The sequence below is a fragment of the Callorhinus ursinus genome, unplaced genomic scaffold (assembly GCF_003265705.2).
Source record: "Callorhinus ursinus isolate GAN/ISIS: 27379988/994484 unplaced genomic scaffold, GSC_fseal_2.0 scaffold38, whole genome shotgun sequence".
Classification (NCBI taxonomy): Eukaryota; Metazoa; Chordata; class Mammalia; order Carnivora; family Otariidae; genus Callorhinus; species Callorhinus ursinus.
This window is the reverse complement of record NW_027397100.1, coordinates 10,537,873-10,553,902: the sequence shown is the minus strand read 5'-3', so window position 1 is coordinate 10,553,902 and position 16,030 is coordinate 10,537,873. Positions and strand designations below refer to the sequence as shown.

Genomic DNA, 16,030 nt, shown 5'->3' with positions numbered 1-16,030 from the left:
CAGTCCTCATCCAGCCATTTACCCACTCCCTGTACGTTTCTGGTTGCCTAGCCCTGCCGTCCCTGACACCCAGGGCTATCTTGCTTTGTGCTCTGCTTATTCCTGCTCACTCACTTTGGGGTCTTTGTGATGATTAAACAACAACAACAACAACAACAACAACAACAAAGCAGTTTCCTGCTCAAAAGGGAAGATGAGATTTTTAAAGGAAGCAGACACCTCTCTCCTTTGATCCTGTGATGTCTGCTTCCAGGAAGGATTTGAGGCTCCAAGGTTTCTGGTCACCTGTGGTCTCCTTGTTCCAGGGAGCGAGAGCTCCTGCAGAAGGCCAGGGAGGAGCTGCGGCAGCGGCTGGAGGTGCTGGAGCAGGAGGCGTGGCGGCTGCGGAGGACAAACGTGGAGCTTCAGTTGCAGGGGGACTCTGCTCAGGGCGAGAAGGAGGAGCGGCAAGAAGAGCTACACCTGGCGGTCCGTGAAAGGGAGCGCCTGTAAGTGTGCCCAGCCCCCTCCCCCCTGGGGCTTGGTTTTCCCTTCAATTCCATACCCTCCTCCACCCATTCCCAACTCAAAGAAAGTGGAGTGAATTGAAGCCTGGCGTGCAGTGGGTTCGCATTAGCTTCCTGCCCCTTCTTTTGCAGCAAGATGAGTACAGGAGGTTCAGCCTGGCTTTTCTGAGCCCTGCTTAGGGCTGAGACACCGCGGGGGTACAGAAACAAGTAAGACACGGGCCCTGATCTCAAGCAGTTTGCAGTCTAATGGGGAAAACAGACAAGTAAACAGCAAACTGTGGCATGAGGCCAAATGAAGTATGAGTGAAACAGAGCTTCCAGCTAGGGCCTTTGGGAGCGTGGGAGTGACAGTTAATAATCGAAAGCCTCATGGAGGAGAGGGTGGCCTTTGAGCTGGGCCTTGACATATTTTGATGGGCAGAGAGTGGAAGAGGGGCAAAAGGGGCAGATTAGCAAAAGAAAAGGAGGTTCATGGCATGTTCAGAGTAGGCTAGGCTGGCTGAAGGGTAGGATTTATCCCAGGTGGTAATGGGAAATGAGTTGGTCAAGAAAGGGAATTTCAGAATCAAGAGACCTAGCGAATCTATAAATTCCTCTATATAATGTCACAGAAAAAGCAAGGACTTTCGAGCTGGCGAAAGCTTGGTTAAAATTATGGCTCCGCCACCTGGGCAGATTATTTCGTTTGTGAAACGGGGATGTGAGTATTTACCTTGAAGGATCACTGGGAAGGTTAGAGCGCTGTTTTGCAAAATGCTGGCATAGAGCCTGGCATGTGGTAGGTCTTCAGTAACTGGTAGCAGGGACTGTGTTCTTCACCCCTGGTAGATCCCCACCCTCTCCTGCACTCTTGCTCCTTGCAGCCGGGAGGCACGGATAATAGAATCTTGGAGGACTGCTATCAGGATCATGACTCATGCAAGGAATGGTCTCCCCCGTGCCAAGGAGAAGAATAGACAACCCACAAAGATAATTATATGTTTTTAAATTTAATTTGCGTGAATCGATCACACATTTATCAATATTTATTATGACCTGAAAGTCAAAACTATTTAAAAAGACGAACACGGGTGCCTGGGTGGCACAGTTGGTTAAAGCACCCAACTCTTGGTTTCGGCTCAGGTCGTGATTTCGGGGTCATGAGATCGGGCCCTGCGTCGGGCTCCGCGCTGGGCGTTGGAGCCTGCCTAAGAGTCTGTCTCTCCCTCTCCTTCTGCTCCTCCTCTTCCTTTCTCTAAAAAATAAATAAATAAATAATAGACAAACACAGAGATCCTCTTCTCTGTTTCATCCATCCCATTTCCCTTCCTTCTGCAGGCAACCACTTAAATTGCTTTCTTTTTTTTTTTTAAGATTTTATTTATTTATTTGACACAGAGATAGAGAGAGAGTACAAGTAGGCAGAGAGGCAGGCAGAGGGAGAGGGAGAAGCAGGCTCTCCGCTGAGCAGGGACTCACGTGGGACTCGATCCCAGGACCCTGGACCATGACCTGAGCTGAAGGCAGCGGCTTAACCAATTGAGCCACCCAGCCGTCCCTTAAATTGCTTTCTTGTTTATCTTTCCAGCTGCTTCATGCAAATACATGCATATTTTATTTTTTATAACTAAATTTTATTTTATTTATTTTTTATTTTAAGTGGGCTCCACCTCAACATGGGGCTTGAACTCATGACGCTGAGATTAAGAGTTTCATGCTCTACCGACAGAGCCAGCCAGGCACCCCTGTGCATATTCTTATTTCTCCCAATGTCTGGCTTTTTTCACTTTGTATGTTGCGGAGGTCTGGTTGGTTTTTAGAGACCTTCATTCTTTTGCATGGCAAAGGTAATCACACTCCTGTTACCTTTTGGAGTGCGGCCACTCCCTGAGATTGCCCCCAGCCTCCTCTCCTTTCTATCCTAGTCAGGAGTCGCTGGCGGGCCTGGAAGCCAAACAGTCAGAATCACTCAGTGAGCTGATCACTCTTCGGGAGGCCCTGGAGGCAAGTCGCCTGGAAGGAGAACTACTGAGGCAGGAGCAAACAGAAGTGACTGCGGCGCTGGCCAGGGTGTGTGGGCTTCCACCCCTCGCTTGCTGGGGGCGGGGAGGGGGCTTAGAAAGTTGTGTCTCTAGGCAAAGGGCATGCAGCCTGCTTCATTCTTCACCTTCCCAGCCACGACCCTTCGTATTCCCTGCGTCATTTACTTGCCTCTGCTTTTGGCTTCTGTCCCTCCTAATGTACTCTCTACATTGGGGTTTGAATGGTTTTCGAAAGAGTAAATCCGATGACATTGGTCTCCTTCCTGTAACCATTCAGTGGCTTCCGAGCTGCTTGGGGACACGTTCAAAGCCCTTTGCATCTGCCCCAAACTGCTTCCAGCCTCCTCCCCTCTCCATATCCTGTGCTAACTCCCTACTCCACCTTGGTTCCCGCCACCCAGCACTGACTACATCCTCAGCTTCGCCCTGCTCCTTCATGACTCCGCTGCTTCTGGGGTCCTCCTCCCTTTGCCTGGACTGCGTCTTTCCTCTCCCTCTAAGCACAAACTCTTCCTCCCCTCTCAATGCCCACCTTCATTGCCGGCTCTTCTACCAAGCACTTTTGATTCCCCCAAACTGAATAAATGCTTTCTTTGAGTTTCCAGAGCACTGGGTGCTTACATTGTCTACGACGTCATTGCGGTTCTAGTTGTTTGTACATCCTGGTGTCTGTTCCTCTGTACTGTGAGCTCCGCTCCTTCTTCTCGATGATTGAATGAGCGAATGAGTGAGGGAAAACTTGTTTCGAATGTAAGGGAAGGAATGGTCTGATCTCTGTACCAGGACAGCAGCAGGTATTGGGGACGTGAGCTGCTCACCGTGGCGAGGGAGCTGGTAGAAGACAGTCCCTTAACTCTCTTTGTTTTTAGTCAGAACAGTCCGTTGCAGAGCTGTCGAGTTCTGAGAACAGCCTGAAGGCCGAGGTCGCCGATCTTCGGGCTGCCGCTATCAAGCTCAGTGCCTTAAATGAGGCTTTGGCCTTAGATAAAGTTGGATTGAACGAGCAGCTTCTCCAGGTGAGCAAAGACTTCTCTGATCCACAGGGTAGGTCTGGGCCCTGACAGAAGGCAAGCCAGTGACTGATAAAGCTGATGCCTATGACGGGAGAGTCCGTAATAGATTAGCCCAAGACAGATCAGCTCCCAAATATGGTCCCGAAATGAGCAAAAGGAACATTGGTGGTGCAGAGGACAGCCAAGACCATAAGGCCTGAGCTTAGCCATTAAAAATAGTCCCGTTTCACACCTCTGGCAGAACCACCTTTGGGCTGTAGAGTAAAATCACCAGGGCTCGTGTCCTCTGGAAGGAAGACTAGGTGTTTAATCCCATTGCATGAGGTAACAGCAATCACCAGAAAAGGATCTGCTGAAGAGCCTACATCTCAAAGAATCTTCTCTAGAGGTTGCAGATTTAACATGTCTCTTCACTACTCCTGTTACGTTGAGCCCTAGAAATGTTCCAGATTCCCTTTATTCTGAATTCTATGAGAGTAGGGTTTTTGCCTTTTTAATCACCATCCCCAGCATCAACCCATCCAGTACCTCGAATACTACAGGCACCAGAGCAAATGAACGCATGGTCCCCCTCTTATATAAGGCCCTCCTGTGTTCCTCTTTGGAGAACAGAGTCTCATCTCACTTGGATTTCTGTCTTAGCACTTGATCCATAAACTGTAACCATTTGTCCTTGACGCCTTTCCCATTTTGACCAGTAGTTAGAACAGGAGAACCAGTGTGTGTGCAGCAGAATGGAAGCAGCAGAGCAAGCGAGAAACGCTTTGCAGCTTGGCCTGGCAGAGGCCGAGAGGAGCAGGGAAGCCCTTCAGGAAAGGAACACTCACCTGGAGGCTCAGCTGCAGAAGGCGGAGGAGAGCGGGGCTGAGCTGCAGGCCGATCTCAGGGGCATCCAAGAAGAAAAGGAAGAAATTCAAGAGAAACTAAGTGAGGTGCGTAGACAAAACTGATTCCATCACACTAAGGTATTGAACGTACTCGTCATAAAAAATGAGAACTCTAGGGGCACCTGGGTGGCTCAGTCGTTAAGCGTCTGCCTTCGGCTCAGGTCATGGTCCCAGGGTCCTGGGATCGAGCCCTGCATCGGGCTCCCTGCTCTGTGGGAAGCCTGCTGCTCCTTCTCCCATTTCCCCTGCTTGTGTTCCTGCTCTTACTGTGTCTCTCTCTATCAAATAAATAAATAAAATCTTTTAAAAAATAAAAAATAAAAAAAAAAGAAGGGTCAGAGAGAGAGGGAGAGAGACACTTAAGCAGACTCCACACTGAGCCCGGAGCCAATGTGGGGCTCAGTCTCACAACCCTGAGATCATGACCTGAGGCGAAACCAAGAGTCAGACACTTAACCGACTGAGCCACCCAGGCGCCCCTATTCCTCCATCTTTTAACAAAATGTCTTAACACATAGCAACAACTCAGTAAATTTTTTTCTGAACCAGTGACTCAGCTCACAGGTCATCTTTCTCCTCTACCAAACTTCTCCCTGCCCTAAAAATGATAATCTTCCTTCCCAGAGTCCCTTTCTCAGAGACTGATCACTTTCTTCCTGATGTCTTGTGTGTCTTACTACTTAAGACTAAAAGCTCCTTAGAGGTAGTTCTCTTGCAGCCCTAACACACAGGGTCTTGCACAAAGGAGAGCATGCTTCCTGGGCTGGAAGTTCTATAGGTTGATGCAGGAAGTAGTATTTGTATGAGCAAGCAACCACCAGGACGCACAGAGCTGGGTCCAGAATCTCTGAAGGGCCAGTGGCCCTAACCTGGTGATAGCAACCCCAGGGGAGACGCTGCCTCCGCTCTGTATCTTGCCGATTTCTTCCTCTCAGGCACGTCATCAGCAGGAGGCAGCCTTAGCTCAGCTGGAGCAGCTGCATCAGGAGACAAAGCGACAGGAAGAAGTGCTTGCCCAGGAAGTCCAGGAGAAGGAGGCCCTCGTACGGGAGAGGGCAGCCCTCGAGGTACGGCTGCAGGCTGTGGAGCGAGACCGGCAGGACCTCTGTGAACAGCTACTGGGGCTCAGGTAGGGCCCAGACCCAGTTCGGCCAAGGGCAGAGGGAGCATTGTGAGGCAAGGGGTAGCCAAACTAAGTTCCCTGCTCAAAGTATATGGGTCCTAAATGAGTTATGAGTTTATAATTGCCCCATGATTTCTCTGAGTAGTCAGTACTTAGAACCCATCTCCTCTTAAGGGAAGTTAAGGGGCTTGATGGGTAAGAACTCTTCCTGATTCCTGAACCTGACAGCTCAGCCAAGGAGCAACTGGAGAGCAGTCTGTTTGAGGCCCAACAACAAAATTCTCTGATAGAGGTCACCAAGGGGCAGCTGGAGGTCCAGATTCAAACGGTCACTCGCGCCAAGGAAATCATTCAAGGTGAGACCCCAACTGGGATGGGGATACTTCATTCCATGGGGATGTGGAAAGCCAGGAAGGCAGTGAGAAGTTATCAGAGGTCGTTCTCTAGCCAGGCCCAGGGCCTCCGCAATGGGAGTTGCTCCCGAGATCTGGGGAGAGGGGTGAAAGGGGGAGGGCAGAGGCCTAGTGGGAGATCACCTGTCTCTGGCATCTCAGGGGAAGTGAAGTGCCTGAAGCTGGAACTGGACACCGAGCGGAGCCGGGCAGAGCAGGAGCGGGAGACAGCATCCAGTCGGCTGGCCCAGGCTGAGCAAGAGGGGCAGACTGCCCTGCAGCAGCAGAAGTCAGCCCATGAGGAGGAGGTGAACCGGCTCCAGGAGAAATGGGTAGGTCATGGATGTGGCTGGGGACAGGAGAGGCAGACATGGCCTCCCTCCGGTGAGTACTCCACCTGCTGACTCTTGGGCCAGATATTGCTGCTTTTAAGAGTCAAATCTGAGTAGGACTAACCTAGTAACCAAGATGCAAAAATCCAGTTTCTAGCTGTAAATGAGTAATATATGGAGAACCCTGAGAACAATTTCTGACATATAGCAAGCTCTATATTTGGGTTAGCTGTTATTGTTTTGTTTTGCTATGTACAGAGAATTAAGCATGGATCCTGGGATTTAGGATTGTTAAACTGGCCCCAGGATGTAAAGGGAGCAGAGGAACGAACGCCTCGGACCCGTTCTTGCCCAATTCAGAACTGTATTTCTTTTGTCTTTTAATGATATAATTTAGTCCATTTGCTTTGATTGTCACTATAGGTATATTTGGATTTATTTCCACCATCCTATACTATTTTTCCTGCCTTTTTCTATCTTTTTGGGGTGGGGAAGTCCCCTTAACTTCTTTTAGAGCGTTCAATTGGATGATTAAGTTGTAATCTTTTCTCAGTTCTTTTTTTCTATTACTTTGATGGTATATTCTCTAATTTAAAAAATTTTTTAGTTGTTTCTTTTCATATTTAAAAATATGTACTTAAGGCGGCTCAGTTCCCGGGGTCCTGGGATCAAGCTCCGTGTCAGGCTCCTTGCTCTGTGGGAGGCCTGCTTCTCCCTCTCTGGCTGCCGCTCCCCCTGCTTGTGTGCTCTCTCTTTCTCTGTCAAATAAATAAAATCTTTACAAAAAAATATGTACTTAATAAAATCTCAAGTGAATCGGTATGTTTACCATTTTCTGAATGACACAGGGACCTCAGAACATTTTACCTGCGTTCACTCATCCTGACCCATATACTCTTTTATGCAATGTGTTTTAACTAGTTTGTTAACACCATAAATGATTTTGACTTTTTGTTCTATACAGTCAATATTTGTTTAGATACACTGAAAAAATGACATTTTTTCCCACTCATCATTCCTTCTTGCATATCAGACTTTCTATTTAGATTTATTTTCCTCCTTGAAATAGAATTTCTTTGGTGAGGGTCTGTTGGTAGTTAATTGTCTGAAAATGTTCTATTTTACTTTTATTCTTGAAGGATAGTTTTACTGGGTATAAAATTCTAGGATTATTGTTATTTTCTCTTAGCATATTGATTATTCATTTGTGGGTATCAAGAAGACCCTGATCAGTTGTGTGTCAGACCTTCTTACGGTAACCTCCGTGTATCTTAACTCTTACATTTTTCATGTTCATTTTTCTTTTTCTATATTGTGTTGTAGATGATTTTTTTCAGATCTCTTCTCACTAACTCCCCTTTCAGCCATGTCTAATCTGCTATGTAGTCGTTTTGCCAAGTTTTAAATTTCACTTACTAAATTTTTTTTTTATTTCTAGACATTCTATTTGGTTATTTTTTCAAATCTTCTTGGTCATGTTTTAATCTCTTTTCCCTGTTTTATATCTTAGTCCTCTCTTTTATTCTTTCAACACATGAAACATATTTTTATGCTGTCTAATAATACCAATAACTAAAATCTTTTTGGGCCTGACTCTGTTATATGTTGTTTCCATTGGTTCTCACTCATGTGTTTTGTGATTCTTGACTCTGAGCTCATGTTCCTTAGAAATTTTTCTTTGGGAATCCTTTTAGGCCTAGGGTATAGGGGTTTTTCTTCAGAAGATTTGCTTGCACTTCTGTTAGGAATTTCCCAGCAGAAGAGGAGGACACTGTTGTTATCCCCATTTTTATAGATGAGGAAACTGAGGCATAGAAATATGATAGAAATTAACTCAGGTCACTTATACTAGTAGTGTTGGATTAAAGGTTCTAGCATCCCAGAACCACCTTAAAATAAAATTTTAAAATAAAATGAAGTAAAATTTCTGTTGAAAATGTTTGGGGTCACATTTAGGCCCTGCATCCACATGAAGACCAGGTTGTGGTTGACTCCTTGAGGGAGATTTTTTTTTTTTTACCCTGTGCCAAGATTGAAACAAATCTTGCTGTTCCCTTCTGTGGGGTTTATTGTTTTGTTTTCTCTCCTACTTTCTCTCCCTTTTTCTTCCCCATTTCTCTCCTCTTTCATCTCTCTCTCTCTCTCAAGTTTATCCTTCTACTGAGAGCACTATAGCCCAGAGATAGGCAAGTTTTTGGTAAAGGGCCACATACTAGGCCGTAATTACTCACCTCTGCTGTTGTAATACAAAAGCAGCCATAGACAATATGTAAGCAAATGAGCATGTTTGTGTTCAAACATAAGTGTGGACACTGAAACTTGAATTCCATATAATTTTCACATGTCACAAAGTCTTTTTTTTTTTTTTTTACTTCTTTTTAACCATTAAAAATGTAAAAACCACTATTACCTCACAGGCCATGCAGCAACAGGAGGCTGGCCAGATTTGGCCCACATGCCACAGTTGTTGACCCCTGGTTAGCCCTTCGGGGGCCCAGCTTTATGTGGGAATCTTCTACTGGACTCCCCACCCTTGTCTTCTGTTTTCTTTTCCCCACATAACATTAAGGTGAATTTTCAAGGTTATTAGGTATAGCAGATGCCTCCAGGAGAAAGCCAGTTCTGTGCTCATTTACCTCTTTGGGTCACAAGTCTTGCTTTGGTTTTTGACTCCTGTGAAATTCCTGCTGGCTCACTTATATGTTAAAACATATATTTAATATTTTATCCAGTATTTTTTGCCATTTTGCAGCCAGAGGGTTCAGAGATCTTGTTTGTCAGATTTCTGGAAATGGAAGTTGACTTGTGCCTTGTGTGTATGTGTGATTTGACTCTTATTACAAGGCAGACTTGCTGGCAAGATGGCAGCCGGAAGTTTGCTTCTTTGGGAATTATGTGCCTAAAGTAGGGGAGAATGGGCAGCAGAGAGCCAATCTGCTTCCTCAGTTCCTAGTTATAACATCAACTGTGGTGTGGTTGGTTTAAAATAACAGATATTTGTAACTTATATTAGGGAGAATTGCACTTTAGAAAAGACTTTTTCATGTATTGTATCATTTGATTTTTTTTATAAATCTCATTTGATTCTCATGAAATTTGATGAGATAGGTAAGGCAGGAGTTAGGAACCTCACTTTATCGATGGGGAGACAGGCCAAGAGAGGTACCAAAGACTCTCAGCTGGGAGTGTGGACCTTCTCTGCTCCAGCCCCCCTCCTGCCTCTTCTCCTCACCCACCGGGTTCTAACAGTGCTTCCTTCACGTGACCAGGAGAAGGAGCGTTCCTGGCACCAGCAGGAACTGGATAAGGCCCTGGAAAGCCTAAAGAGGGAGAAAACAGAGCTGGAAATGAGGCTGCGGGAACAGCGGGCAGAAGCCGAGGCCATCCGGACACAGAGGGAGGAAGAACGGGCGGAGGCCGAGAGCGCCCTCTGCCAGGTGGGAAGCTGGGGACATTGGAGCTGCGACTTCCCGTACCTCTGACCACTTCCTTTTCCACTCCCGAGGGTGCTGCTGCAGGGGGCTTCCAGAAGAGAAGTGCCCGCTCCCTTTGCTGCTAGTGAACAGGGTGGCCCCCGTGTTAGCTGCAGGGCAGACAGCATGTCACACTTCCTGAGGGAGGGCCTGTGCTCACCACATCCTGTCAGCTCACAAACCAGGGACAATCTTGGCACTTCCTGGTTCTTAACAAGCAGGTCCAGACCTTCTTTGACCCTCACCCCTCTCCCCATTTGCTGGAGGAGCCCAGAGCAGCTAGAATGTGCTTGCGGCCTAGTGGGTGAGCATGGTGACCCCTGAGGCAGCAAGCCCTTGCCTCCCTGCCCCTCCACAGATGCAGCTCGAAACAGAGAAGGAGAGGGTGTCCCTCCTGGAGACGCTGCTGCAGACCCAGAAGGAGCTGGCAGATGCCAGCCAACAGCTGGAGCGGCTGAGGCAGGACATGAAGGTTCAGAAGTTAAAGGAGCAGGTATGGAGGGCGGTCTTGGGCAGGGAGGAAAGGCAGCGTGACCAGCCCTCTGGTGCTTTTGTGCACCAGGTCCTGGGCGAGGTGCCATCCCAGGACAAACATCAAGGTGCACACAGCAGTGAACGTGACACATGTGGTCCCTGTCCTCAGAGAGCCTACATTCTAGTGACAGAGCAGACAAAACGCGCAGATAGAGAATACATGAGCTAATCGCAGGCGGTAAGAGGTGCTGTGAGGGAGACGGGTAGGGTGAAGTAATCGAGAGTGAGTCACAGGAGGCCAATTTGAACGGGGTGGTCGGGGGTGGGGCTCACTGAGAAAGTGACATTTTGGGCCGAGACGTGAAGGTTGACAAGAGCCAGCCTCAGGCAGCACTAGAGATGATCTCTGACAGCATTATGCTTAAACGGGTGAGTTGTGTGATACGTGAACTGTATCTCAGTAAAGCCCTTTTATTTTTATTTTTTTAGGATTTATTCGAGAGAGAGAGAGGGAGCATGAGCCGGGGGGTGGGGGGCAGAGGGAAAAAGAGAAGCAGACTCCTCACTGAGTGGGGAGCGGTGTGGGGCTGGATCCCAGGACCCTGGGATCATGACCTGAGCCAAAGGCAGATGCTTAACCAACTGAGCCACCCAGGTGCCCCTTAGGAAAGCCCTTTAAAAAAAAAAAAAAAGGAAGCCAGCTATTTGAAGAACAGTTTCAGCAGGGGAAATAGCCATCATAAGGGCAGTGGGACAGACAGAAGGGTCTCGGGGGTGCCAGGACAGAACGGAGGCTACGTGGCTCCAGCGTGAGAGGCTCAGGGGCGAGTGGAGAGGGATGCCGGAGCCCAGAAGCCCTTGGTCAGCCATGGGAGGAGCTTAGAATTTGTTCTAAGGGCAGTGGGAAACTGTTGGATGGTATTTAAAAAGCAGAGTGGGACGTGATTTACTACATGTATTTTAAAAAATACTTTAGCTGCTGAGTGGAGAAGTGTGTGTGTTGGGGGGCATGCGTACAGGGGGTGGTGGCATGGAGTGGGAGTAGGGATACGCAATGGGAGCCTGCTGCAGTGGTCTGGGTGAGAGACTGCTACTCAGGGGCCCTGACGGAGAGAGCTGGGGTGAGCCAGCACGCTTAATGAGGGAGGAGATGGAATAGGAGGTGAGGGTTGAGGTGGCATCTTGGAAACGGGGTGGATTGCTGGGTCCTGCCTCAGCTTTTGCTGCCAACCCAGTTGAAAAGCCAGTATTTACATGACAGAGACTTTAAGATGCAAGCCCTAGTGGGAGCTTTCTTCTGCTCACTGTGGTCTTCTCCCTTTGCAGGAGACCACCGAGATGCTGCAGACCCAGCTCCGGGATGCTCGGCAGGAGCGGGAGCAGGCAGGCCAGCGGAACAGAGACACTCTTGCTGCCCTCCAAGAAGAGTGCAGGGCCCTGCAGCAGGCTAAGATGGACCTGCAGGAGCAGGTGCCTCCTTCTCTCTCCCAGCCCTGCAGCCCTCCCCCTAGTGTAGCCAGGCTCTCCCGCTCCTTCTGTAGGAAAGGTGGAGCCCTGGCCCTGCTTGGGAAGGAGAGGAAAATGGAAGGGTGGTTAGAGCAGAGCACATGTCCTTAGAGCCCAGGGATAGTCATCTCTCCCTGTGTGACCACAGAACTTAGATTTTTCTCAGGCAGCCCCAGTGCCCATCATTCTCCCACCCTCCCCAGAGATCTAGTATTTTAATATACCAGGTTGCTTTTCCTACTCTGATTGCTTTTCCTTCTCAGAATCCCATATCAGCTGGTGTTCTGATTGAGGTTATTTTTTAAGATTTTATTTATTTATTTGACAGAAAGAGAGAGCACAAGCGGGGGGAGCAGCAGGCAAAGGGAAAAGCAGGCTCCCTGCTGAGCAGGGAGCCCAATGTGGGGCTCGATCCCAGGACACTGGGATCATGACCTGAGCTGAACATAGACGTTCGACCGACTGAGCCCCCCAGGCGCCCCTCTGATTGTTTATTTTAAAAAATACAGTTACTATCCACTTGCGCATCACTTACCACTTTGCCTTTGGGTGGTTATATTCAGCCAAGATTTTGATTTGTGCCTGCCTTTACACAGCAGGCGTGAGGCTGGAAGACAAGGGTGAGGCTGAATGGTACTGGGGAAGGGGTGCTAAGAATAGTGTGTAAGCGTTGGCGGAAACCCCCAGAGCATTGGAAATGGGCCAGTGACTGGGACCTCAAAGGACCCTGGAGCCCTGGGTGAGAAGCCTCCCCGCCGCGGGCCCCCTGTCCTTGACCCTCATACATTATCTCTCCAGGTGGAGGACTTGAAGTCTCAGCTGGTTTCCAGGGATGACTCCAGGAGGCTGGTGGAGCAGGAGGTTCAGGAGAAGCTGAGGGAGGCCCAGGAGTATAGCCGAATGCAGAAGGAGCTGGAGAGAGAGAAAGCCAGGTAGGCAGGACAGGCCGTGGAGTAGGCTTTTGCCTTTCTAGCTACTGTGGTCACTGTGAGGTGGACAGTTCTTTGCTCAGGTAACCTAGCCTCTCATGTCTCCAGCCCTGGACAGTACAGGTGGCTGTGTGGAGAGGATGTGGTCCCTTTAGCTTACACTTCATCCATGTAGTGTATAAACACTTAGAGAACACATGTTAGGCACCAGGCAGTATGTCAAGGGTTGGGGATGGCCCCCTGCCTCAGCAGAACTTACAGTTTTGTGGGAAAGACATTAATTAAGTAATCCCCCAGAGAAATTATTGTAGGTTATGTTACATGGTGTGGAGGGAAGAAACAGGATGCTAAAGTCAAAATGCGGGGTGGGGTTGTACTTTATTTTTTTTTTTTAAAGATTTTATTCATTTGTCAGAGAGGGAGTGCAAGCAGGGGGAGGGGCAGAGGGAGAAGCAGGCTCTCCGCTGAGCAAGGAGCCCGATGTGGGACTCGATTCCAGGACTCTGGGATCAGGACCTGAGCCAAAGGCAGACACCTAACGACTGAGCCACCCAGGCATCCCATGGGGTTGTACTTTAGATAAGATTTTAGGGAAGGCCTTCCTCAAGGAGGTTGCATTTAAACTGATCACTGAAGATGAACTGGAACCAGCCAGGCAAAGGGGTGAGGGAGAGCTCTGTGGCAGGAGCAGAAATCTCAGTGGCCCAGAGGCAGATCAGAACTCAGGGTATTTGGGGACACTGGAAGCACTATGTGACTGGAGCCTGGTGAATGAGGACGGGTGCGTTACTTGGGCAAGTCTGTGTCATTCAGGATTTGTGGGGCACGGCCAGGAGTACGTAGTTTAGTAGGAAACCACTGGAGGGTTTTAAGCAGGGAAACTGACACGATCCAGTTTATGATGTATCAGAAGAGGTAGTGATGGCAAGAAACCTCAGGAGTGAGATACGGCCATCCAGGTGAAGCATGGCGTGTCTTCTCAGTGATGTAAGGGCTTAAAGAGGGACAGATCCTCTTGTTGATGCAACCATAGGCAGCAAGACATGTTAGGAGGTGGGTGCAGTTGTCTGCCTGAGAAATATAAGGCTGCACCAGGGTAGGGGGAGGAGGGAAGGAGCTCAAGGGAAGGAGTTCAAGGGACGTTGAAGGAGTTGGAGTCTATTATATATGTCATCACTGATTGGACAGAGGTGGGATAAAGGGAGGACTCTGTGATGTGGTCAAGGCTGCCAAGTTGGAGCACTGGGTGGATAAGGGTGCCATTCGCTGAGCTAAGGAGCATAGTAGTGATGGCTGGGGGAGGGAGGTGCAGAAGGGATGGGAAGAATTGGACACGTTGAATTTGAGGTATTGCATAGATATTTCTGGAATCTGCCAGAGAAGAAGAAACAAGCTGAAAGGAGGTATCACGTGCATGAAGTACCTGGGAGCACTTTTATTGTTATGCTGTCATGTTATTTTACTATCTCTCTCTTAAGTATTAATGCTGTGTTTAGCACAGTCAGATGAGAAAGTAGTTCTTCATTCCCTGAGAGAATGACCTTAGCCCTCTGGCCTCTCTTTAGCTTGACTCAGTCGCTGATGGAAAAGGAACAGAGGCTCCTTGTTTTACAAGAAGCTGACTCTGTTCGACAACAAGAGCTGAGCTCCCTGCGCCAGGACATGCAGGAGGCCCAGGGAGGGCAGAAAGAGCTCAGTGCCCAGGTACTCCCCGCGCCGCTCATGGGCCCTGTTCCTTGGTGGAAGCCTGCTCCTGGAGTGGAGAAGCCGGTTGCTCAGGATCCTTCCGTAAAGAGGACCGTTCTCTTATTGCGTATTACAGGGTGTGCTGGGGCTTCAGCAGCCCTGGCAGGAGGTGCAAGTCAGAACTGGGTGGGGTGGGGGCTTGAGAACCTGACCCAGAGTTGAGAACAGCCCCTGTGAGGGACCTGACAGCCCAAAACATGGGGCCTAGAGGGGCGGAGCTCACACGGGCCTGGGTCAAGCATGGCCACGTCTAAGTGTGCTTGGTCAGCCTGGCAAGACTCAGCAGCGGGACAGGTCATTACACAGATCAGGTAAGCAGCAGCAAGAAAACTTCAGGACCCCGTCTGCTCACAGCAGGACCCCAGACCTTGGGCACAGAGGAAAGCTGGAATTGGGAGGGGCAGAGAGAGCCGGTCAGAGCTGGAAGGGAGACTAGCGTGGAGAAGGACCAGGTGCGGTCATTAGACAGTGCTGGATTTGGCTCCCAGCAATCCCGCTTCCAGGTTGCGTGAGCATCAGTTTCTTCATCCATAAGACAAGGATGACAGTTCTTAGCCATTATAGGAACATATAAAGTGTCAGAACAGAGCAGGTATTCTCTATATGGTAGCCATTATCGTGACGGGTCTTACACAGGCTCAGTGTCAGGGTTTTGATTTCTGAGTTCGAGTTCTGATGGAAGCAAGGGGCCGACATTGCTGCCAGGGGGACTAGGGCTACAGCCCATTTGCATCTCCTAGGCCCACGTGACAGGAGTCAGTCGGTGGGCATGCAGGTCAGATTGAGGGTAACGCTCCTTCCAGAGCCCTCCTTTCTTTTTTAAAGATTTTATTTATTTATTTGACAGAGAGAGAGACAGCGAGAGATGGAACACAAGCAGGGGGAGTGGGAGAGGGAGAAGCAGGCCTCCCGCCAAGCAGGGAGCCCGGATGCGGGGCTCGATCCCAGGACCCCGGGATCATGACCTGAGCCGAAGGCAGACGCCTAAGGACCGAACCACCCAGGCGCCCCCTTCCAGAGCCCTCCTTACCCGCTAGAGAGCTGAGCCTCCCGGCCCTGACCAAGATGGACCAGGGCTTAATTGGGGTGAGGCCAGGGAGGGTCCGATGAGAAGGTGTCCACTCCCCGCTCGGAGTGACAACACCGCCTTCCCGGCAGGTGGAGGTCCTGAAGCAGGAGGTGAAGGAGAAGGAGGCTGACTTTCTGGCTCAGGAAGCACAGCTGCTGGAGGAGCTGGAGGCGTCTCGAGTAACAGAGCAGGAGCTGCGAGCTTCCCTGCGGGCCCTGGAAGCCAGGGCAGCCCAAGTCCAGCTCCAACTGCGCAGCACAGAGAAGCAGCTAGAGGCGCTGGTGGCAGAGCGGCGGTCCGGGCACCGGGCCCAGGCCCAGCTGGCCAGCCTCTGTGCTGTCCTGCAGCAGGCCTTGGGGTTCTCTTGGGACAGCCGGCCTGAGCTGCGTGGCGGGGGAGACTCTGCTGCCCTCTGGGGCCCTGAGCCAGGTACGGCAGCCACCCATGGACTCGGGCCTTTGGGCGGAAGCCAGGCCTGGCTCCCTCAGGGGGGAGAAGGCGGGAGCCCGCGGGTCCTAGGGATTACTGCCTCAAGGCTAAGGCCACAGACCCTGGA

General features: G+C 49.7%; 1 protein-coding gene across 5 annotated transcripts in view; it reads left to right on the top strand.

Annotated features, from left to right (window-relative positions):
• CEP250 (centrosomal protein 250) overlaps positions 1-16,030 on the top strand; it is a 46,565-nt gene that overhangs the window by 18,113 nt on the left and 12,422 nt on the right. For 4 of the 5 annotated variants that reach the window (XM_073880503.1, XM_025876448.2, XM_073880504.1 and 1 more), the window contains 13 exons: positions 306-488; positions 2,414-2,558; positions 3,400-3,546; positions 4,245-4,475; positions 5,366-5,559; positions 5,782-5,909; positions 6,108-6,277; positions 9,547-9,714; positions 10,109-10,243; positions 11,551-11,694; positions 12,529-12,662; positions 14,225-14,363; positions 15,564-15,903. In XM_073880503.1, coding sequence (XP_073736604.1) covers positions 306-488; positions 2,414-2,558; positions 3,400-3,546; positions 4,245-4,475; positions 5,366-5,559; positions 5,782-5,909; positions 6,108-6,277; positions 9,547-9,714; positions 10,109-10,243; positions 11,551-11,694; positions 12,529-12,662; positions 14,225-14,363; positions 15,564-15,903 — 2,258 coding nt within the window. Of the gene's footprint in view, positions 1-305; positions 489-2,413; positions 2,559-3,399; positions 3,547-4,241; positions 4,476-5,365; positions 5,560-5,781; positions 5,910-6,107; positions 6,278-9,546; positions 9,715-10,108; positions 10,244-11,550; positions 11,695-12,528; positions 12,663-14,224; positions 14,364-15,563; positions 15,904-16,030 lie in introns of those variants that run through there. The other variant, XM_073880506.1, reaches the window with a different exon arrangement.